Consider the following 26,304-nt stretch of genomic DNA (forward strand, 5'->3'; position numbering starts at 1 on the left):
GTGCTGTTACTGACCGCACAATGCCAGTCATGTGCCTCATTTGGGACTCCGTGAGCAACAGAAAGCCAAACCACCAGTACAATATATATATATATATTGTCACACACATGCACATGGGAGGCAGCTAAAGGGCTTAAGGGATGGCAGTTCTGATACATGCCGGGAGGTGGCGGAGTGCACTGACTCTTTTTCTCTCTTGCCTGCAGACTGTTCCCGGGAGATTCCACCTGGCTCTCGTGACATCATTTCCGGGACCGAGTCAATGGAAGGAGACCTGACTGGCTCCGGCCCCTCTGACGTCACGTCCGGGCTCGGTCCAATGGAGAACGAACACATCCCTGATCCTTATGACCTCACTTCCTGTCTTCCCCTTTAAAACCCTGCCCTCTTTCCTAATTCCTCAGTCTGGTTTTGGACTCGTTTGTATGCACTTCAGTGTTGTTACTCTTCATTGCAACTTTGCAGCCAAGGATTTTGAGATTATACGGGTGGCTGCCCCAAACCTTTATCGGAGTATGTCTTATTCTTTCACAATATATATATATTTATATGTACTGTATGTCTCAAATTGAATTACAAAAGCACATCTATAAACAACAGAAATTGTACCAAAGTGCCATCCAAAAGAACATTTAAGACTGAAATAAAGCAAACAATTATGTCAAACAGGTAATTCATGACTTTTTCATTTCCATCTTCCCCATCTTGACGACCTTACCCACAGGTTCTTTAAGCAAGTCATCAAAACCTCAATAGAAGGAGAAGATCTGATGTGGCGGGGCGGAAGTTCATTTCAAAGCCTAGGAGCTACAAGTGAAAAGCCCTGTCACCCCAGAACTTCAGCCGTCATCTTGGAATTGCAAGGAGTAGTTGAGCAGATGACCTCCAAGATGGGATGAAGGAGATCACAGATGTACAGTATTTTGGGGTGAATCCATACAACTCCTTAAAACCTAACAATAAACTTTTAAAATCAAACCAAACCGGTAGCGAGTGGAGAGACGCCAGTGCTGCACTTAGAACCAATTGAAGGCGCAAAAGGGACAATCTGACAAATAGGGAAATAGCAGCAATAACATTTTTCATCCAAATTGAGTAAGAAATTGAAGAAATATAATAAACTTTAAAGTGGGCAACAATGTGCTGTCTACGATAAACCAAAACATCGTCACTTGCATATACTGTGGAAAGTTCAGCCTTTAATTCTACTGACTTCACTTCCCAAACAAATCACAGCATAGACAACAAATGTTTTAAAAATCAAAATGGCGGATTACATCCATGCAGTCACTGACCTTTGGCTTGAAAATCCTCCGTATTGTTGGCTGGAAATTCCTTAATCGCAGACTTGCGGTACACGATGTGGGGTCGGCCGCCAGCCTCCTCCTCGATGAGCTGGATGTTCTTCTCCAGGGGCTCGATAAAATATTCTTCCTGCTCCGTTCGAATGATGCCAGCCTGAAATTCAAACAAACACGAGCCTTGAGTTATGAGGTATCAAAAAGAAAAAAAGCAAGAGCTGCACACCGCGGGTAACGCTAACTCACTTCTGTTCATTCATCGATAAGGGGTCTGGAACGGTAATGCCAGAAAAGTCTTGTTGGGAGATGAACAAGCAGTTATCACATGAAAATGAGACTGCAAACGGAAAACAAATTCTCAGAAACTTCAATACATCACACCTGAATCTAGAAATAAATAATAATGAATAATTAAAAAAATATTGTGACAGGAACAGGGCAGGCAAGCTCATCCATCCTATTCACCCCGATTATTAAAAGTAACATCACATCGAGATTTGAAGGGGCCTAAAGTCAATTAGACAGACAGAAAGATAGGAAAGGTGCTATATGATAGATAGATAGATAGATAGATAGATAGATAGATAGATAGATAGATAGATAGATAGATAGATAGATAGATAGATAGATAGATAGATAGATAGATAGATATGAAAGGCACTATATAACTAATAGATAGATAGATAGATAGATAGATAGATAGATAGATAGATAGATAGATAGATAGATAGATAGATAGATATGAAAGGCACTATATAACTAATAGATAGATAGATAGATAGATAGATAGATAGATAGATAGATAGATAGATAGATAGATAGATAGATAGATAGATAGATAGATAGATAGATATGAAAGGAACTATATAACTAATAGATAGATAGATAGATAGATAGATAGATAGATAGATAGATAGATAGATAGATAGATAGATAGATAGATATGAAAGGCACTATATAACTAATAGATAGATAGATAGATAGATAGATAGATAGATAGATAGATAGATAGATAGATAGATAGATAGATAGATAGATAGATAGATAGATAGATATGAAAGGCACTATATAACTAATAGATAGATAGATAGATAGATAGATAGATAGATAGATAGATAGATAGATAGATAGATAGATAGATAGATAGATAGAGATGAAAGGCACTATATAACTAATAGATAGATAGATAGATAGATAGATAGATAGATAGATAGATAGATAGATAGATAGATAGATAGATAGATAGATAGATAGATAGATAGATATGAATGGCACGATAGATAGATAGATAGATAGATAGATAGATAGATAGATAGATAGATAGATAGATAGATAGATAGATAGATAGATATGAAAGGCACTATATAACTAATAGATAGATAGATAGATAGATAGATAGATAGATAGATAGATAGATAGATAGATAGATAGATAGATAGATAGATATGAAAGGCACTATATAACTAATAGATAGATAGATAGATAGATAGATAGATAGATAGATAGATAGATAGATAGATAGATAGATAGATAGATAGATAGATATGAAAGGCACTATATAACTAATAGATAGATAGATAGATAGATAGATAGATAGATAGATAGATAGATAGATAGATAGATAGATATGAAAGGCACTATATAACTAATAGATAGATAGATAGATAGATAGATAGATAGATAGATAGATAGATAGATAGATAGATAGATAGATAGATAGATAGATATGAATGGCACTATAGATAGATAGATAGATAGATAGATAGATAGATAGATAGATAGATAGATAGATAGATAGATAGATAGATAGATAGATAGATATGAAAGGCACTATATAACTAATAGATAGATAGATAGATAGATAGATAGATAGATAGATAGATAGATAGATAGATAGATAGATAGATAGATAGATAGATAGATATGAAAGGCACTATATAACTAATAGATAGATAGATAGATAGATAGATAGATAGATAGATAGATAGATAGATAGATAGATAGATAGATAGATAGATAGATAGATAGATATGAATGGCACTATAGATAGATAGATAGATAGATAGATAGATAGATAGATAGATAGATAGATAGATAGATAGATAGATAGATAGATATATGAAAGGCACTATATAACTAATAGATAGATAGATAGATAGATAGATAGATAGATAGATAGATAGATAGATAGATAGATAGATAGATATGAAAGGCACTATATAACTAATAGATAGATAGATAGATAGATAGATAGATAGATAGATAGATAGATAGATAGATAGATAGATAGATAGATATGAAAGGCACTATATAAATAATAGATAGATAGATAGATAGATAGATAGATAGATAGATAGATAGATAGATAGATAGATAGATAGATAGATAGATAGATAGATAGATATGAAAGGCACTATATAACTAATAGATAGATAGATAGATAGATAGATAGATAGATAGATAGATAGATAGATAGATAGATAGATAGATAGATAGATAGATAGATAGATAGATAGATATGAATGGCACTATAGATAGATAGATAGATAGATAGATAGATAGATAGATAGATAGATAGATAGATAGATAGATAGATAGATAGATAGATAGATAGATAGATAGATAGATAGATAGATAGATAGATAGAAAGCAACTATATAATAGATAGATTGGACTATGCAAGGTGCTCCACCGTTAGCAGATGTTGTCACAGTTCTTTTACTGTCAGCCATTTCACGTGGCCAAGATCACCACCTTACTCAAGAAGAACTAGAAGCCTAATTATGGGTTGTGTTAGGCACATCAAGTCATACTCTCTTGATAAAAACCAAGATCAAGGTTTAATGCCCAGTGCTTTGCGTGTCTTTACAAATATGAATAAAAATCATTATGTTAAATGATGGTCTCCTCTGGTCTGTCAAATTTCTTCTGTTCTAAGATGTCATGTCAGACTCAAGTCCGTATGTTGAGTGAATCCATGTAAGTCGTTGGAGATGGAAATGGCATTACGGGCCCCTGACATTCGGAGCCTCTGGTCTGAAGATCTCACCAACTATGGAAGAACCCAGTAAGTCAGATCTTTAAAGTTTTCAACAAATTGAGAAAACGATGCCGCCCCCCCCTATAATTATCGATCTCTAGATTTAATTTTTTCTGAGCTTCCTATACACCATATTGTTTTTTTTTTTCACAAACCAACAATACCTGCCATTTTAATTTCGCCGTCACAGCATTTAAATCACGTGATCGTAATCTCACAGTATGTAAAAAAATACAAGCTTCTTCCATCGTGCTACAACCGGAATGATGACATATTTGGCCATCACCACTACCTTGTAACATCAGGAAAGACCCAGTAACTCCAAAAACTAAAAGAAAACCCCCTCAATTTTGAAAAATAAAATGGCAGTTCATGTAAGAGGTGAGGGAGATCAAGATGTGAATAACGGTGCCCCCCCTCTTGACTTGGGGTGGAACTACAGTCGAACGTCTCCAATTCACATGAGCGCGATGACAGTTAAAGACATGGATGTGAAGGCTGTGAATACTTAAACGTCCAAAGATCGATGACTTTATGAAGTGCGTTCCATCAAAATCTGACAAGAGATCAAACAAGAGTGTAATCAATCCCACTTCCGTGCTTTAAAACAAACCCTCCTCAGGGTTATTCAAAAAGCACAGGCGGTTCCATGAAGGTGCTTTAAATAACTTTATTGATAAAAATAGCTTTCCTAGAAAATAACCCATTGGGCAAAGTGCAGGAGAATGTGTGGGTTTGGTTTAATTATTTATTTATCTATTTATTTTCCGAGTGAGCGTATCAGGCAAGGTGACAGAGGAGTGCAGAATGGAATTCCTTAAGTCAGCAGAGCGGAAGAGAAGTCCCCCCCGATGGAATTCCACTAAATAGGCTTATAGATCAGCGACAGTGGAGAAGCTTCATGTCTGCCTCGATGAGTCACCTTGGGGATTCTCTCAACATCCGTTTCTCTCTCTCTCTCTCACTCCTTGGCAAGCGTAGAAAGAAAATAAGACAGCACTTTATGGAGGCTGAGTCATTCATTCTGAATAGAGACGAAGGGTTTCTCCGGTCGGCGTGCAAGCCCTGCACTGACTCACCAGCAGAAATTACCTGACTCTTGATGGAATTTCTTCTATCCCTTTTTTTACGGGCGACGGCTGCCTGCAGAACAGGCGGCTTTGAGAACTGCCAGCTTTAAGTGACCCTGCAGCTAGCGGGGAGAGCCACGTGACTCGGCTCAATAACCAGGACGAGAGAAGGTGACACGTTTAGTGACGCTGTGTGTCACAAAAGTGGCTGTTTTTAGGCGACTAGATCACTGTAACGCACTCCTCTCGGGACCACCCAACAAAGACATCAGTCGGCTGCAACGAGTGCAGAATGCAGCTGTCAGAATCTTAACTAGGAAAAGAAAATCCGAGCACATCACACCAATCCTAGTGTCACTACACTGGTTACCTGTGCCATTCAGAAATGACTAGAAAATCCTGCTGATGGCTTACAAAGCTTAAAATAATCTGCTCCAACCGATATCTCAGAATGTCTGTCACCTTACACTCCAAATCGCTACTACTACAAGAGATGCCCCTTCGGTCTCAGCTTTTAAATCCTAGCTGAAGACTGACGACTTCAGTTCAGCACACCCTGATTAGAGCTGCTGATTAACTGTGCAGACCGCATCTCTGTTGTTAGTCATTAGCACTAAAAGATAAGTAACATGATAGTTGGAATTTGTTACTAACCCTCACCTGGGGTCTCATGTATAAACGGTGCGCATGCACAAAAATGTTACGTATGAACGTTTCCACGTTCAAATCGCGATGCATAAAACCTAAACTTGGCATAAAGCCACGCACATTTCCAATGGTAGCTCCAACCCTGGCGTATGCAAGTTCTCCGCTCGGTTTTGCAAACTGGCGGCACCCAGCGTCAAAGCAGTGCTACTGTTCCACTGTCTTTTTTACATCCACATCCCTGACGCAGCTTTATCATATACACTGAAACTAACATATCGTTTATTAGTTTAATGCATCTGATTGTAATTAACCTGTAACAATATAATGGTCTAGGGAAAAGCTATAGTATTCCAAATACCAAAGTTGCTTTAGCGTTGTTACTCTCACTGCACCTTCTTTTTCTTCTTTTAGCTGCTCCCGTTAGAATTTGCCACAGCGGATCATCTTTTTCCATATTCCTCTCACTGCACCACTCGGAGTATTTATATCACTGTATCCGAGTGTGAATCACAGATCTACAGCAGAGAATTATTGGTATACAGCATCAAGCACACGCTGCCTCAGCCATGCACACAGTCTATTTGAACTTCTCTCATATGGCAAACGCTTCAGAGCCTTCCTGTACGGACCTCGCGGTTCACGAACAGTTTCATCTCAAGAACTCTAAAAGCACTCAATCAGCCATCAAGTGCTCCTTGTAGAACTGTTAGTACTTATGTGAACAATCACTTCACTGTAAACTTGCGATACAGTCATAATATTGTACAACCTGAGCCACTTTATAAAGCGCGTATTTACATATAATGACAATATCATTTTTAAGATGAAATGCAACAAAATATGTTTATTATATTATTCATTTAAATAATCTATATTGTTAATAATTAAACATGTGAGGACACAGTGCCAGCAAGGATCTGCCCCTCCATTCACGGATTTTTCCTGACTTGCACTGTATTCACGCGACACTGAATGTATAGAATAATTAAACATGAACTACGAAGATATTTCAATGTTCCTTAAAAGTTTTGAAGAACTGGTGTTCTAAGCTTACAGATGGTTTAACGTCTATTACAGAGCTGATTGTGTGGCGATTGGGTATTTGGAGAAAGAAAAGGAAGGACGGGAATTGGAGGTTAGTACGTTTGAAAGAGACAGTACTGCAGCAATAAACTATTCATCGAAGGTCGCACATGGCGCAGCAAGCATCTTGTGTGAGACATGAACAATCACTGTGCCACCGTGTTCCCATGTTTAATAACATGCTTTAACTCCTATCATCATGAAAATTATATCAAGTATACATCTCAGTATTTTAATTATTCACAGAGAGCTTTTGGTTCCTGCCTTGTGCCCTGTGTTGGCTGGGATTGGCTCCAGCAGACCCCCGTGACCCTGTGTTCGGATTCAGCGGGATGGAAAATGGATGGATGGATGTAATATTACGAATTTGATGGATTCTGTGTCCTGTCGGTGGAAGAGAAAGCCCGGAAGCACGTAGTGATTCACACACATAGAGCACATAGAAGATCAAATACAAAACAAAGCAATTAACGTGCTACTTTAGTTACAATGTGATTTGAGAAACTAGTAAATTAAACGATTTTAACATGAAGTTCATGATGTTCTACTTTAATGGCAAAATAAACTACGTGATTAAAGTGGAAATTTAGAGATTTCTTTGCTTTTTTCCCACTGTGTGCCTTTTTGTTTCCTCTGATACCAAAATAAGCTTTTATATTATACGCCTTTTCACGGCGAGTTTGATATCTGACCACTTCTTTTTTATTTCGGGCACTGTGCGACTTTGTGAACTTGAGCTTCGAGTTTCTCCGACACGCTATGTCACTCAATCAACTTCCTTTTGTTGTTTATATCACTGTCTAAACCAACAAATAGTTCATTTTTCTTTGCCTCCACTTGGTATTCGCTGAAATTCTTTTATTTTCCCTCCTACTTTTGCCGTTGTCTTTTCACGGAAGGCTGAGCTTAAGGGCTTTTAATATTGATTTGCATATTCAAAGAGGTGTAATTCTGGGAGGAGTTGGGGCGGGACAGCAGGCGCGTGCGCGTGCATTAATTTCCACGCTGACCGGGATTTATGGAGCAGAAGAACGTGGAAGCTGGCGAACGCACAGATTTATGCATCTGGATTTTTTTTGTGCGTACGCACATTTCTGCTTTTGTGCTTATGTCATGTTATAGTGCGAATTCTACGCACGGCCTCATGTCATTTCCGACTTTCTGTTCCACCCTCGAGGTGTCTCGCAAAAAATGTCCAACGCACCGCACAGTCGGCGGCCAAAGAGTAGCTGGAAAGGACTCAACCCGGTAAGATGTTGCACCCCCATGAGGTTGGGTCATCGTGGGCGACTCGTCAAATCATCGGTTTTATAAAAATGTTTCATTCAGGCCATTCGTTTGTGGATGATAAACCATGGAGTGTAACAGCTCAATGGTAAAACTTTCAGGCAATTGCTTCATGACGTGAGAGATAAAGAGCCTGCCCTGAGCAGTCAAAATCTTATGAGGGATGCCAATGCACATGAAGACTTCTCAGGGCTCTTTTACAAACCCGTGGCAGAACTGACGCGTTTCAGAGTCAGGATACAAAATTTATAATATGGGTTTATAGAGTTACTAGCTGAAATACCCGGGAGGAAAATAACATATTTTTTTATTGTTTGAGAAAAATGTCTCTTTATTATGAAAGAAAATCTTGAGACAAGACAAGACTTTTGCCAAGAGATCGTTTCAACTCCTGCCCTCTCCACCATTTCCGGTTCACGGCCCATACCCGCGGTCCTCTCACCTCTCATTGGTGTGAATGCTTTTCCTGCGCTCTCAGCTCTTACAAATTTTTACGTTTTCCTCACTTTAAGTTCCCAATTAAAGAAGAATTATTATGTCCAAATCTTATTGAAGAATTTCATCCTGAAGGGTTATCAACAGAAGAAATGAGTACACGGGCAATCCTAGCACTGAGAAACGATGAAGTCTAACGAATTAACGTGAAAATTGTTGATCGGTTGCACGGCAAGTTGGTTAAATGCGTATCAATAGACTCTGCTGAAACAGTTGGTGGTGATGGTGCTGAAGATGAAAACATCAACTTACAATATCATGAAGAATATCGACAACCGTTAACACCGTCTGGTGTTCCATCAGCCGAATTACTGTAGAAAGAAGGACGTATCGTAATGTAATTGCGTAATTTATGTCTGAGTGATGGGCTGTGCAATACGACAAGATTAGTTGTATTCAAAATCGGTTGAACAATTCTGACATGTAAAATTTTAACAGGCGACAAGAAGGTAATGGAGTACATCTAACATGAGACACCAAAGGAGATCTCGATATGCCAGTCGTATTAAAACGTTTACAGTTTACCGTTAGAATTGTTTTAGCTGTGACAATTAACAAATCACAGGGACAAACATTCGAAAAAGTCGGTTTATTTATTAGAGAGAAAGAAACGAAATTCACTCACAGGCAGTTATACGTTGTGTTGTCAAGATGAAAGTCCAAACACGGAATCAAAATTCAATGTGATAGACGAAAAGTGAATTCCAAATATTATTTTTACTGAAGTTTTACAGTAAAAGTGTAAGTTTAAAAAGTATTTACGTGTTCATTTCAAAGCCAAACAGAACGAAAACATGTAACACAACAAATAAAGCAACATGAAACAGAATTTTCTTTCAATTTATTACGTTTTACTATTTTTTAATATGGTTAATTAGTCTCTGTAATGTAAAATAGTTACAGTCAAATGAAAGTTTGGGAACCCCTCTTAATTCTTTGGATTTTTGTTTCTCATTGGCTGAGCTTTCAAAGTAGCAACGTCCTTTTAATATCTGACATGCCTTATGGACACAGTAGGATTTCAGCAGTGACGTTAAATTTATTGGATTAACAGAAAATATGCAATATGCATCATAACAAAATTAGACAGGTGCATAAATGTGGGCACTCAACAGAGATATGACATCAATACTTAGCTGAGCCTCCATTTCAAATCTAACAGCCTCTAGACGCTGTCCTCCTATAGCCTCTGATGAGTGTCTGATTCTGGATGGAGGTATTGTTGACCATTCTTCATACAAAATCTCTCCAGTTCAGTTTAATTTTATGGACAGCCTGCTTCAAATCATCCCATAGATTTTCAATGATATTCAAGTTAGGGGACTGTGACGGCCATTCCAGAACATTGTACTTCTCCCTCCCTCATGAATGCCTTTGTAGATTTCCAACTGTGTTTTGGGTCATTGTCTTGTTGGAATATCCAACCCCTGCGTAACTCCAACTTTGTGACTGATGCTTGAACATTATCCTGAAGAATTGGTGATATTGAGTTGAATTCATCCGACCCTCGACTTTAAGAAGGGCCCCAGTCCCTGAACTAGGCACACAGCCCCACAGCATGATGGAACCTCCACCAAATGTGACAGTAGGTAGCAGGTGTTTTTCTTGGAATGCGGTGTTCTTCTTCCGCCATGCAAAGCGCTTTTTATTTTGAAAAAAACAACTCCATTTGTGTCTCATCAGTCCAAAGCACTTTGTTCCAAAATGAATCTGGCTTGTCTAAATGAGCATTTGCATACAACAAGCGACTCTGTTTGTGGCGTGAATGCAGAAAGGGCTTCTTTCTCGTCACCCTGCCATACAGATGTTCTTTGTGCAAATTGCGCTGAATTGTAGAATGATGTACAGATACACCATCTGCAGCAAGATGTTCTTGCAGGTCTGTGGAGGTGATCTGTGGGTTGTCTGTCACCATTTTCACAATCCTACTCATATGCCACTCCTGTATTTTTCTTGGCCTGCCAGACCTGCTGGGTTTAACAGCAACTGTGCCTGTGGCCTTCCATTTCCTGATTCCATTCCTTACAGTTGAAACTGACAGTTTAAACCTCTGAGATGGCTTTTTGTAGCCTTCCCCTAAACCAGGAGACTCAACAATCTTTGTTTTCAGATCTTTGGAGAGTTGTTTTGAGGATCCCATGCTGTCACTCTTCAGAGGAGAGTCAAAGGGAAGGAAGCACAACTTGTAATTGACCACCTTAAATACCTTTATATCTCATGATGGACACACCCGTCTATGAAGTTCAAGGCTTCACGAGCTCATCACACCAAGTCATCAGCATTGAGGAGTGACAGGCATTCAAATCAGCGCAGTGACAAGGGGACCCACATTTGTGCACAGCCAGTGTTTCACATTTGATTTAATTTCATACAACTAAATACTGCGTCACTAAAAATCTTTGTTCGTAAAACACCGCAGTACTCAGATGTTCCTAGGAAATGAAAGACAGACCACTGATATCTTTATTGTTGAAAGGAAAGTCAATTATTATGCAGGCTGAGAGGGGTTCCCAAACTTTTTCATATGACTGTAGTTCTATTATGCATAATAATAATAATTAATAATTCTTTACATTTATATAGCGCTTTTCTCACTACTCAAAGTGCTCTCCACACAGGGAGGACCCAGAAAGCAAACCCACAATCTCCATCCTGCAAAGCAGCAGCACTACCATGAAAATACCAATCTGTTGAAATTGTTCATCCACTTCTCCACACACGAGCGGCAGAGCTGAGAGAGCAGGAACTGTGTCTGTCAAAAGCGTTCACACCAATGAGAGGTGAGAGGACGGTGGGCGTGGTTAAATATGGTTGAGAGGAGGGCGGGACTTGAAAACATCTCTTGATAAAGTCTCGTCTCGTCACAGGATTTTTTTTACATAACAGGGAGATATAACCGTGAACCTAAAGTTTGGGGTCAGTGGGAAAAGAAAAGCACTTTAAATTCTAATACTGTGAACCTTGGGTGGGTATTGCCACCCTAACCCCGACACAGACAGGCAGATCACAGGTTCAGCACACAACACACACCTTTCCATTGCTCCCCAGACCCACACAGTACAGCAAAGCACTAAAGCCCAGTCCTTGCGTTGCCGCCGTCTTCACTCCTCAACACAGGCTTTGTTCTCTTCCTCCCGACTCTGGCCATTGGATGCTGGCGCCTGGAAGGAGTCCAGGTGCCCAATGAGCTTCTTCTGGTAGCACTTATGGGCGCCCTATAAAAAGGGGCCAGTCGCCAGCATCCAACGGTGTGGCAGAAGTGCTACCAAACAGGGCCCTGCAAATGCCCTGCTTCTGCCATGCTCATGACCCGTCGCCCCGCTGCATGCCAAGGAGGCTGCCCTCTGTCAGAGAAACGGCCTTGAAAATACTCTTCCTCCCGTCCCAGTCCTTCCATGGTCAGGGCATCTGCCACAATACATACGGCAGGCTTGCTGGGCTGAATGGACTGTTCTCATCAAACTTGTTCTAATATGCGAATGGCTACTGGTCAGTTGCCATCACCCTCAGCCCCCCAGCCCCCCTTTACGAGACGACACTACACTCACATCAGTCGGCCTGCCGCACAAACAGATCGATGAAGGACTTGATCTTCAAAGCCATCCATGCAGCACTAACCCACCTTGACAATGCCGCTTATTGACTCCTGAAGGTACAACGGTAATGAAGTTCAGGGTCCTGGAAAATGAGCCCCCACCTCGTTTAACTGGGCAAGGATATTGTGAATGGCCGACCTCACAGGACTGCAGGTGTGCCTGTTAACACACGATCGTGTTGCCAAGCATAACGGAGAACAGGCGGCCTCTACCTACAGACATGCTAAACACGCCGGATTAGCTGTTGGACTGCAAAGAGTTCAAAGGACAGTTTCCTCATTACACTGGACGACAAAGGTTTAGATCCCCGAACACCTTTTGACGTCTCTTATGCATTTTGGCCCGCTGATCGCAAAAATCACATTTGACATCTCCAACCACGTGACATTTTATTTGCAAATCACCTATTATTGTGATTCTGTGGTGGGCTGGCACCCTGCCTCTAGTTTGATCCTGCCTTGCGCCCTGTGCTTGAGTTCAGAAGTCATTAAGAAGGCTAACAGACTGTCAGGTTATGTAGCGCCTTGATGTGTGGAGTACAAGTCACAGGAGCTTCTGCTGAAGCTTTATAACACACTGGTGAGGCCTCATCTGGAGTTCTGTGTGCAGTTTTGGTCTCCATAAAGACATAGCAGCAGTAGAGAAAGTCCAGAGAAGAGCAACTCGGCTGATAAAAGGGCTACAGGGGATGAGCTATGAGGAAAAATTAACAGAGCTGAGCCTTTAGAGTTTAAGGAAAAGAAGATGAAGAGGAGACCTGACTGAAGGGTTTAAAATTACGAAGGGAATTAGTCCAGTGGATCAAGACGTGACTTTAAAATGAGCTCATTAAGAACACGGTGACACAGTTGGAAACTCTTTAAGGGGAAATTTTGCACAAACATCAATACGTTTTTCTTCACACATAGAACCACAGACACTTGGAATAAGTGACCAAGTAGTGTGGTGGACAATAGGACTTCAGGGACTTTCAAAACTCAACCTGTTATTATTTTAGAATTAAGTGGAAAGGACTGGCAGGCTTTGTTGGGCTGAAAGGCCTGTTCTCGTCTAAATCTTTCTAATGTTGTAATAAATCCATACAGTGGTCAGAACTCATTAAGAAGGCTAACAGAATGTCAGGTTATATAGCGCCTTGATGTGTGGAGTACAAGTCACAGGAGGTTCTGTTCAAGCTTTATAACACACTGGTGAGGCCTCATCTGGAGTCCTGTGTGCAGCTTTGGTCTCCATAAAGACATAGCAGAACTAGAGAAGGTCCAGAGAAGAGCAACTCGGCTGATTCAGGGCTACAGGGGATGAGTTATGAGGAAAGATTAAAAGAGCTGAGCCTTCACAGTTTAAGGAAAAGAAGATTAAGAGGAGACCTGACTGAAGTGTTAAAAATTATGAAGGGAATTAGTCCAGTGGATCAAGACGGTGACTTTAAAATGAGTTCATCAAGAACACGGGGACACAGTTGGAAACTTGTGAAGGGGGAATTTCACACAAACATTAGTACGTTTTTCTTTATGCAAAGAACCACAGACACATGGAATAAGCGACCAAGTAGTGTGGTGGACAGGAGGACTTTATGGGCCTTCAACACTCAACTTTATGTTATTTTAGAAGAATGAAGTGGCTCTGAATGGTTCTGATGTTCTCGTGTGTCTTGTAGCAGTCAGGTTGTCTTTATCTTCCTTTCTTGTACAGAACTCGTTTCTTTCTTATGCCGTCCCAGCTGCAGTGGCGACCCCCATCTTAAGTATTGTGAGGCGGACGAGTGGTCCCTTCAGTAGTTCATTAAGCAGTAAGATCACGCCTGTTGATTTTTTTGGATTCCGGATATTTTTGCTCTGTTAATGTTCAGCTCAGATCATTCGGGGCCACCTGGTAGGATTTAACACACCCTTTGGGTTTGCCCCAATCTAACACCTCCTTGAATTTTCTCATGCTAGGAATGGAGGATTGCGTGTAGATGTATGCCAGGCACGGCCGTATCCTCTCTAAATGGAGATGCCTTCTGCAATCTCCTAAGGAAAGTAATCTGAGACAGGATATTAATAAAATCAGATTAGCCATTGTATATGAAAGCTTCTCTAACAGACTGGATAGCCCTGGGTCTCTTTATCTTTGAAACGGGGGAAACAAACGTCACCACTCGAAAGCACTGCAGAGACACAAAAGCCACCATGGAAATGTAACACGGCTACTGTAGGGGACGGCCGGATGGACTCGTTACTAAACTGCTGGACTGTCACCGGTCCCCTTTGTCACCTCTCCTGCAACACTTCATATTGTGAAGTGCATTAGGATGGTCCTATCAGAAGGAGGCCCAGTCAGCTCAATAATACAATGGACTTCTAATGCCTTTTCATTGTCACACAATAAAATAAACTCATAAACATTGTTCAGACCATTCAAGCCATCTGGGTCATCAGAAGATTTCAAAATACATTTAGACCGCATGGTGGCACAGTGGTTAGTGTAGCCATCTCACAAATCATACACCCTAAGTTTGAAACTTTCCTCCAGGACCCCCAACACTTCACTGTTCTGTGTCAGCCATGACACCTTGAGAGAACTTTCAGCTTTACTGTTGCTTTTATTGATTTCAAGTGAACATTTTTTTTATATATTTGTACTAGCTGTCCCACCACAGCTCTGCCCGTGTAGCAATGAAACAGGAGAAATTTTTAAAAAATGAAATTCTGGACAAGCGGTAGGTAGGTACGTCCCCACATCAAACATTGCCACGCATGGGGAGAAAAGCCCATGGCCGTGATATCTATGGCAATCGGCAGCTACCCTCTAAAACACACGCCAACATTACTCCTTAACAATCTCTAGATGATAATGTCTGCTGAACAAAACAGGTAGCTAAGCAGTGGCAAGGTGCGCTCCAACACGTGGCGACAGGTAGAGCGACTCAAACGGAGGCTGTTGCATGAGTCAGAGAGGGCCCCGCCCACGTCCCCTTCCCCCCGACCCGCAACCTCTCTCTCGTAATTTGCATGAATAAATCGGTACCGCAAGCGAACTCTGATACTCCGCGCGATGAAAGAAGTCGCAAAAATCAACCGGAATGTTCAAGCAAATTCTAGAAAAAAGCCCGATCTAAATCCGTGAAGTAGTTCTCACGAAAAGCGGACAGACAGACAGACGGACGTTGGATTTTATCTATAGGGAGGTGTCATTTCTGTCTATATTTTAACATTTAAGTACGGTCCCCTTTAAATGTTCTTGCGTTCCGTCTGTGGGTGGAGGTTGGTGACCGTCGGGGTTGGCTACATCAGCCTTAACGCCACTTGAACCGTTGATAATGAGGACACGGACACACACACACACACACACACACAGAGTCAAGAGTAGGATCAAAAAGTGCCCAAGGGTTCAAATCCCCAAAGTGTAAAAGCGTAGAAATAAACTCAATAAATACTCCATTTAAAAAACAAAGTGAGGATAAAATCAACAATAAACCGATCCCATAAAATCTAAACGTAAAACTATTAAGCCATCCGGTTCTTTTCCGTCAGTCACCTGCCAGCCCCAACGTGTCTTTTACCTTAATCAGCAGCCAAACAATAATGAGATATAAAATGAGCCAAAACAACTGGGGCCTCATGTATAAACGGTGCATACGCACAAAAATGTTGCGTTCGAATGTTTCCACGCTCAAATCGTGATGTATAAAACCTAAACTTGGTGTAAAGCCACATACATTTCCACGGTAGCTCCAACCCTGGCGTACGCAAGTTCTCTGCTCGGTTTTGCAGACTGGTGGCACGCAGCGTCAAAACAATGCTACTGTTCCTGTGTGGTTAACCTTTCTTTTTCAGATCCACATCCCTGATGCGGCTTTATAAATATACTGAAATGAACTGCATATTGTTTATTAGTTTAATGCATCTGATTGTAATTAACCTGTAACAATATAATGGTCCACAGAATGGCCAAAGTATTCCAAATACCATAACTGCTTTAGCGTTGTTACTCTCACCGCACCTTCTTCTTCTTCTTCTTTCAGCTGCTCCTGTTAGGTGTTGCCACAGCGGATCATCTTTTTCCATATTACTGTCACTGCACCACTCGGAGTATTTATATCACTGTATCTGAGTGTGAATCACAGCTGTACAGCAGTGGATTGGAAAGAGAATTATTGGTATACAGCATCAAGTACACGCTGCCTCAGCCATGCACACAGTCTATTTGAACTGCTTCTCATACGGCAAATGCTTCAAAACCTTTTCTGTATGAACCTCACGGTCCAGAAAGAGTTTCATCCCAAAAACTCTAAACGCACTCAATCAGTCCATCAAGTGCTCCTTGTAGAACTGTGTGTACTTATAAGTACAATTACCTCACCGTAAACTTGGGATACAGTTATAATATTACACAACCTGCGCCACTTTATAAAGCGCGTATTTACATATGATGACGATATCATTTTTAAGATGAAATGAAGCAAAATTTGTTGATTATATTATACAGATAAAACTTTAACTTCATTTAAACAATTTATATTGTTAATAATTAAATGATATGGTGTCGCTATGGTAGCAAGCATCTGGCGCACCGTTCACAGGTTGTTCCTGCCTTGCATTGTATGCTTCACTGGGACTGGCGTGAAGGATAGAATAATTAAACATGTACTATGAAGATATTTCAATATTCCTTAAAAGTTTTGAAGAATTGACGTTCTAAGCTTACAGATGGCTTAACGTCTATTACAGAGCGGATTGTGTGGCGATTGGGAATTTGGAGAAAGAAAAGGAAGGACAGGAATTAGGGGTTAGTACGTTTGAAAGAGACAGTACTGCAGCAATAAATTATTATATCGAAGGTCACGCACAATCACTGCGCCACCGTGTTCCCATGTTTAATAACATGCTTTAACTCCAATCATCATGAAAATTATATCAAGTATACATCTCAGTATTTTAATTATTCAGAGAGTATAATATCAGGAATGTCATGGATTCTGTGTCCTGTCAGTGGAAGAGAAAGCCCGTTTAAGAAGCACGTACTGATTCACACACATAGAGCACATAGAAGAACAAATACAAAACAAAGCATGTAACGTGCTACTTTAGTTATGATGGGATTTGAAAAACTAGTAAATTAAATGATTTTAAGATGAAGTTTATGATGTTCTACTTTAATGGCAAAATAAACTACGTGATTAAAGTGGAAATTTCGAGATTAGAGTTGACATTTCGTGCTTTTTTCCCCACTGTGTCCCTATGGTTTTTTTTCTCTGTACCCTAATAAGCTTTCATATGACACTCAGACGGTGGGCTACGACTCCCCTTTTCACGGCGACTTTGATATCTGACAACTTCTTTTTTTATTTCGGGAACTGTGCTACTTTATGAACTTGAGCTTTCGAGTTTCTCCAACACTCTATGTCACTCGATCAGCTTCCTTTTGTTGATTATACCACTGTTTAAACCAACAAATAGTACGTTTTTCCTTTGCCTACACTTGGCATTTGCTGAAATTCTTGTATTTTCCCCCATGCTTTTCCCATTGTCCTTTCACAGAAGGCTGAGCTTAAGGGCTATTTATATTGATTTGCATATTCAAAGAGGCGTAATTCTGGGAGGAGTTGGGGCGGGACAGCAGGCATGTGCATGTGCGCTACTTTTCACGCTGATCGGGATTTATGTTGCGGAAGAACGTGGAAGATTGTGTACGTACAGATTCCTGCATCTGGATTTTTCTGTGCGTACGCAAATTCCCGCTTTTGTGCTTACACCATGTTATAGTGTGAGTTCTACGCACGGCGTTATACATGAGGCCCCTGGTGTCTATCATACAATATCTGAAAATAAAGAAAGGTGAAGTGATCTGCTCAGGTCCACAAAACATTTTAACAGTGACCTTAGAAAAGAGAAAATCAACAATTACAGAAATGTCTGCTAATGCACCACGAGAGCAGCAACAAGCCACAGAATTAAAGAACGGGTTTAATTAACGACAGATATTGTGTGATGGTCACCAGGTGTTTTGGCTCATAGATAGATAGATAGATAGAAGCCTGTAGGTGGCAGTGTCTGGTTGACTTGAGCTAAGCCTCTTTCTGAGGTCCCTGCCTGCTTTGGGGGTCTTTTGGGGGCTTAATTTCTCCTTTTTACCAAATTTGAGACTCTGATTCACAACAAACTATGAATTCTGCGTGTTCCGGTTTCTTTTCAAGGAGAGACCACCCCGCTCCATCACACAGACCAGACGGACACAGTGAGCCCAGTAAGACGTCTTTTTCTACTTTTGTGTTTTGCTGATCCTGATATTCTGAGGTGTACTTTCTGTAGCACTTTCAACTTTGAAGAAGCAGGTGATGGATGTTGGCCGGATGGCTAAATTCACAAAACAATTAAAATGCAGACAAGCTGATCTTGCTGGAGGGCATTTGGCCAAGTGCAGAAGCTCATTGTAATATCGTTACCAGCTCTCTTTACTTGGGTGAGATGAATTCTTACCTGAGGGCCCCATCTGAGCCCTGATCCCCTGCACTGCAAAAGATGCAACAGTTTCAGTGAATGGAGGAGGCAATAAATCAGAGCTGCTGGGGATTTCAATGTACGGGGGGATCATGTCTTCATTTTGGTAAATAAATAAAAAAAAACAAATCAAATGACCCGCTGTGTCTGCTAAAGAAGTTACAAGGTATAAAATAAGAGGTATTGGAGTATTGAAGGGTGGAGTTCATCCGACCATTTAACTATTCATTAATCTGTCTATGATAGACTGCCTATCCTATCTCGGCCTACCGATCGATTATATAGTGCCTTTCACATCTATCTATTATCACACACGTGCACTTAGGGGGCAGCCAAAGGGTCCAAATGGGAATGAAAGTAAAAGAGAGGGAGGGTTGGAAACAAGCAGTAATGATTTTTCCCCTCTTTTGATAGAGCAACAGAAGAAAAACCTTTATTAACTACTGCCATCCCACCCAGACGACATCACTTCTGTCCCCCTCAGAAAACAACACTTATGGCTCCAGCCAATGATGTCACTTAGACCCCCTTCAGATGGCATCACTTCTGTTTCCTCCAATAACATCATTTCCACTTCCTCTAATTTTTCAACTCACTTCCTCCTGTTTCAGAATAAAAACTCCACCCAGTGTTTCTTTTGGTGGTCTACTGTAATCACTACAAAGAGACCACCACCAGTCACTACTCAGTGCTCCAGACATTATATGGGGAGGCTTTATGCTTGTTTTGTCTGCTGATTTCTTGTCACTATCTATCTATCTATCTATCTATTATATAGTGCCTTTCATATCTCTCTATCTATCTATCTATCTATCTATCTATCTGTTATATAGTGCCTTTCAAATCTATCTATTATATAGTGCCTTTCATATCTATCTATCTATCTATCTATCTATCTATCTATCAGTTATATAGTGCCTTTCATATCTATCTATCTATCTATCTATCAGTTATATAGTGCCTTTCATATCTATCTATTATATAGTGCCTTTCATATGTATCTATCTGTCTATTTATTATATAGTGCCTTTCATATGTATCTGCCTATCTATTATATAGTGCCTTTCATATCTATCTATCTATCTATCTATCTATCTATCAGTTATATAGTGCCTTTCATATGTATCTATCTGTCTATTTATTATATAGTGCCTTTCATATGTATCTGCCTATCTATTATATAGTGCCTTTCATATCTATCTATCTATCTATCTATCAGTTATATAGTGCCTTTCATATCTATCTATTATATAGTGCCTTTCATATGTATCTATCTGTCTATTTATTATATAGTGCCTTTCATATGTATCTGTCTATCTATTATATAGTGCCTTTCATATCTATCTATCTATTATATAGTGCCTTTCATATCTATCTATCTGTCAGTTATATAGTGCCTTTCACATCTATCTGTCTTCAGGGCCATTCATAGCTTTCTATCTATCATAGCGTATTTCACATGTCATATTTTATAGTGCCTTTCATATCTTGGTACATGTGCATTATTAATTTATTCCACATGTCTCTCTCTCCCTCTATCTGAAGATTTCAAGACACTTCTCAAATCGATTCCAACAATTGCTCCACCCGTCAGTCTCTTACATGTTCCCGCGTTTGAGCGGTTTGCGTCTTTGCCCCCATTTGCCCGTCGCCCCTGGCTCTGCCAGCAGCTCGCTCTCATTATTAGCTGTCATCTCACTCGCTAAGACAGTCCGCTCACGACACGGCGGCCCTCGGCTTCCTTTCATCTCTTTTACCGTCGGGATGATCACGCCATATGGGATTTCTCGCTCATGTAACATTTGCCTGGCACTCGTCTTGCATAACAGGTGAAGGTGACAACGGCGCTCCGTCTCTGTTTCCATGGGCAACCAGCTGTTTGTCCACTCGGCAAGTCAGGGCTGACAGCGACACACGGCACAAAAAAGAAAAAGAAAAAGAGAAAAAAAACTCCGACATTTCTGCCCATTAATTGTGACTTGAATGTGAAGCCGAGCGGCGCTGAGACAACAACACTGCCAGGATTTCAAATAAAGAGAACACAGAAATAAAACGTTACACGTTAAAACAGAAGAGCGGGTACTACGACTTTTTTTCACTTTTACTTATATAATTATGTTAAACCGAAAAAAAAAAAACAGTTTCTACAAAAGAAAAAGTTCACTCCAATCACAAACAAAAACTCCAACAATGAAGGGCAGCGTTTCCACACCTAATCCAAAAAGCTGAAGCCCACCTTGAGCATGTGGGTCAGATTTTGAAGCTGGAGCAGAGTGCAAATAGGAGGAATGAGTCGGACCACCAGCGATGCATCCAAAGCCACTGCCACGTTAGAGAGCGCCTTTCACCAAGTTCTCCATTGCAAGAATACGACCCTAAAATCGGGGGCGCAGCACAGAATTCTGGAACCTCCATGTAAGACCTCCATGTAAGCTCATACTTTGTCTCCATCCATGTCTGTCACAGGAGCTTTGAGGGGCACCCCACCCACCCAGTAGGTAATTATTATTCTTTATCCTCCCACTACAACACCCTTGCTAAATCTAAATCAGGTTTCCTCCATCTTAAAAATGTTGGGAAATGAAGGCGTTTTCTAAATAAGTGGGATACTGAGAAATTAATTCCTGCATTTCTTTCCAGTAGGATTTTTGCCTGCTAAAGGTAAAGTCATCTCTGATGGAGGATCACAGGAATCGTCAGGTAGAGGGGTCCTTTCATCGGATTGGCTGGCCCAGCTGTGAAACGGCCAATAGGGGGAGGCAGCTTAATGCCGAGGTCACCAGGACTCTGAACAAATCCAAATCTTATTATGGGATATCATCTACTGTTCAGTTTTGCTCTGTACTTGTAATATTTCTATTGTACTATTATATTGTATTGAGGACGACTTGTGTTCTGTTCTGCATATTCAGTTGTATTGACCCCCTTTATTTGACACCCACTGCACGCCCAGCCTACCTGGAAAGGGGTCTCTCTATGAAATGCCTTTCCTCAGGTTTCTTCCATTTTAACCTCTGACCTCCCTCTCATTCACACACATGTATTCTGTCTTGGTGGTCCTACTGACCTTCATTCCTCTCCTCTCATATTTTCACCTCTCCAGGTTCTCCTCAACCTGCTCCCTAATATTGCTACAGATCACAACGTCATCAGCAAACATCATAGTCCACGGGGACTCCTGTCTAATCTCGTCTGTCAACCTGTCCATCACCATTGCAAATAAGAAAGGGCTCAGAGCCGATCCTTGATGTAAGCCCACCTCCATCACTCCTACCGTAGACCTCACCACTGTCACACTTCCCTCGTACATATCCTGTACAACTCTCACGTACTTCTCTGCCACTCCCGACTTCCTCATACAATACCACAGCTCCTCTCAGTCACCCTGTCATATGCTTTCCCCAGATTTACAAAGACACAATGCAACTCCTTCTGGCCTTCTCTAAACTTCTCCATCAACAACCTCGGAGCAAACATCTCATCTGTGGTGCTCTTTCTTGGCATGAAACCACACTGCTGTTCACTAATCATCACCTCACTTCTTAACTGAGCTTCCACTACTCTTTCCCATAACTTCATGCTGTGGCTCATCAATTTTATCACCCTGTAATTACTGCAGACCTGCACATCCCCCTTATTTTTAAATATCAGCCCACCAGTCCCCTACGTCTCCACTCCTCAGGCATCCTCTCACTTTCCAAGATTCCATTAAACAATCTGGTTAAAAACTCCACTGCCATCTCTCCTAAACACCTCCATGCTTCCACAGGTATGTCATCTGGACCAACGGCCTTTCCATTCTTCATCCTCTTCATCGCTGTCCTTACTTCCTCCTTGCTAATCTTTTGCACTTCCTGATTCACTATCTCCACATCATCCAACCTCTTCTCTCTCTCGTTCTCTTCATTCATCAGCCTCTCAAAGTTCTCTTTCCATCTGCTCAACACACTCTCCTCGCTTGTGAGTACGTTTCCATCTTTATCCTTTATCACCCTAACCTGCTGCACATCTTTCCCAGCTCTGTCCCTCTCTGTAGCCCTCTGGTCCTTTTCTCCCTCCTTAGTGTCCAACCTCTCATACAACTCATCATGCGCCTTTTCTTTAGCCTTCGCCACCCCTCTCTTTACCTTGTGTCTTATCTCCTTGTACTCTTGTCTACTTTCTACATCATCTCTGACTGTCCCACTTCATCTTCACCATCCTCTTCCTCTGTATACTCTCCAGTACTTTCTTTTGCCCAATTTGTCTCAAAAACGAATCAGTACATTGTCATCTGATAACAGGCTGAAGTTTCGAATTTGGGATTTTTCCGTCTAGCCGTTTTAGCTCAAGAAACGGTGACACACAGACACACCCATCATCAAAATATTGTTTTTGGTATCAGAGACCCTAAAACATTGAGATCCGTCAAAAATCAGATCGAAAGCTTTCACTCCTCCCCCAAAGACAATATGTTGTGTATGGTAAAGCAAAGCAAAAAGTAATCAAATCTATCAATATAGCATCAATATAGCAAAAATTAAACTCGGAATAAAAGCCAACAACTGATTAAGTCAAAGTTTGGACACAAACCAACTAAATAAACTCTGAAGGCAGAGAAGCAGCTGAGTGCAGCAAGGCAACGACAAACTCGGCGTTAAACGTAAGATCAATGTGTCAACAGAACGTACACCCTGGTTTTTAGGCCCGCAAACTCTCATTTGGAAAGTTACAGTAACATCTTTAGGACACTTTTATTTTGTTTTTACTTTTTTTTTTTAATTTCCATTATGCACTCTTCTATTATATTTTTTGCTATTACAATGTGCACCTTACTTTTATTTTACATTTTATTTATATTTTTATATTTACATTATTCTATTATTATTGCATTTCTGTGTTCTATACAAATGCTGTTTCTGTTGCTTTGCTTTATTTACATTATCTGTTTTTACACAGTAAAAACAAAGGATTTGTGTTTATTAAATTTTCCCTGTTGATCTTACTAATTAAGAGTTTGCACTAAAATTATGTTCATAGAGAAGGGTCTGACTGGGGAGCTGTATGGAGAAGATTGATCAAACACACAGAGAAGAAGAAGAAGAAGAAGAACAACAACAACAACAACAACAACAACAACAACAACAACAAGAAAAACAAGAAGAAGAAGAAGATGAAGAACAACAACAGGCAGAAGAAGAAGAAGATGAAGAACAACAACAAGCAGAAGAAGAAGAAGAAGAAGAAGAAGAACAACAACAACAATAAGCAGAAGAACAGCAAGAAAAACAAGAAGAAGAAGAGTAAGAAGAAGAAGATGAAGAACAACGACAACAAGCAGAAGAAGAAGAACAACAACAACAACAAGCAGAAGAAGAACAACAACAAGCAGAAGAAGAACAACAAGAAGAAGCAGAGTAAGAAAAAGAAGAAAAAACAATAACAAGCAGAAGAAGAACAAGAAAAACAAGAAGAAGAAGCAGAGTAAGAAGAAGAAGCTGTATGAAGAAGGTTAATCAAACACATGAACCCCACTAAGAACAAGAAGAACAACAACAACAGCAGCAAGCAGAAGAAGAAGATAAACAAGAAGAAGAGTAAGAAAAAGAAGAAAAACAACAACACCAAGCAGAAGAAGAGCAAGAAAAACAAGAAGGAGCAGAGTAAGAAGAAGAAGATGATGATGAAGAAGAACAACAACAAGCAGAAGAAGATGAAGAACAACAACAACAGAAGATGAAAAACAACAACAAGCAGAAGAAGTAGAAGAAGAAGATGAAGAGCAACAACAACAAGCAGAAGAAGATGAAAAAACAACAAGCTGAAGAAGAAGATGAAGAACAACAACAAGCAGAAGAAGAAGATGAAGAACAACAACAAGCAGAAGAAGATGAAGAACAACAACAAGGAGAAGAAGATGATGAAGAACAACAACAAGGAGAAGAACAACAACAACAAGCAGAAGAAGAAGAAGATGAAGAACAACAACAAGGAGAAGAAGAACAACAAGCAGAAGAAGAAAAACAACAAGAAGAAGCAGAGTAAGAAAAAGAAGAAAAAACCAATAACAAGCAGAAGAAGAACAAGAAAAACAAGAAGAAGCAGATTAAGAAGAAGAAGAAGCTGTATGAAGAAGGTTAATCAAACACATGAACCCCACTTAGAAAAAGAAGAAGAACAAGAAAAAGAACAAGAACAAAAAGAAATAAAGTTAATTAACTTGACCATGTCAGGACTGTGGGAAGAGTAAGTTGGAGGGCCTCCATAGTTTCTTTGCCTCTGCTTGGGGACTTTAGGGTCTCCCAATCAATTCTAAACACTTTCCACACAGGTGTTGTTGGAAGCATCTTAACACTAAGCATCATGTCCCTGACATCTGCCCACACTACAGAGGTGTAATCAAGGACTCCTCCTGCCCCAGTAATAAAACAAGGCAAACACCTGTGAATTCTTATGGCCAAAACAGAGAGACTCGGGAGGACTCAGGTCATAAGAGTTCTCAACCAGGAGAGGCCCCAGGAGATCTCATGAACATTACCTACACTCTGGTCTGCCTCATACGTGTCATTGTGTTATTGATTTCAATATAGAGCTACACACGCGGTGTTACCTGGATTGACGTGTGAAGACAAAGGGCGTCAGTTACAGTGCCGTTGTTTTATCATCAGTATCAGGAGAACCATGAAATTATCGAGCCCGTGTGAATTGTACCCTCAGTTGCCTGTTCTTAGCTGACAGGAGCGTCACCTGGTGGGGTCTCCTGCTGCTGCAGCCCACCTGCTTCAAGATTCAACATGTTGTTCTTCTGCACACCTCACTTATAACAAGTGCTGATTTGAGTTCCTGTTGCCTTTCTATCACCTCAGACAAGTCTGCCCATTCTCCTCTGACCTCTGGCACCAACAGTGCATTTTCACCCAGAGAACTGCCGCTCACTGGATATTTTCCCTTTTCCAGACCATACAGGTGGCTGTGCGTGAAAATCCCAGTAGATCAGCAGTTGCCTGTCCAGCACCAACAACCACGCCACCACATTCAAAGTCACTTCAGTCCCCTTTCTTGCCCATTCTGATGCTCGGTTTGACGAGGTCTACATTGCGTTGCTGCCCTGTGATTGGCCGATTCGATATTTGTGTTAACAAGCAAATGAATGGGTGTGCCTAATCAAGTGGCCGGCGAGTGTCCATTATGTGCTGATCACATGATCAGAGGCCTCCACATCTTGTTGCGATCAGCCACAGTCATAAACATGAATGTGCAGGAATTCCGCTCCAGCGCCATCGAGTCAGTTTAATGCGTAATAAAACTTACATTTACAAGAAA

The 26,304-nt window shown here is 40.5% G+C and overlaps 1 protein-coding gene across 1 annotated transcript in view; it reads right to left on the reverse strand.

The window, feature by feature from the left end:
* adamts2a (ADAM metallopeptidase with thrombospondin type 1 motif, 2a) overlaps nt 1-26,304 on the reverse strand; it is a 590,393-nt gene that overhangs the window by 298,335 nt on the left and 265,754 nt on the right. Inside the window, exon 3 of the mRNA XM_051934206.1 lies at nt 1,296-1,458. Within this exon, the coding sequence (XP_051790166.1) occupies nt 1,296-1,458 (163 nt within the window). The remainder of the gene's footprint in view (nt 1-1,295; nt 1,459-26,304) is intronic.

This window comes from Erpetoichthys calabaricus, chromosome 11 (genome assembly GCF_900747795.2).
Source record: "Erpetoichthys calabaricus chromosome 11, fErpCal1.3, whole genome shotgun sequence".
Lineage (NCBI taxonomy): Eukaryota > Metazoa > Chordata > Cladistia > Polypteriformes > Polypteridae > Erpetoichthys > Erpetoichthys calabaricus.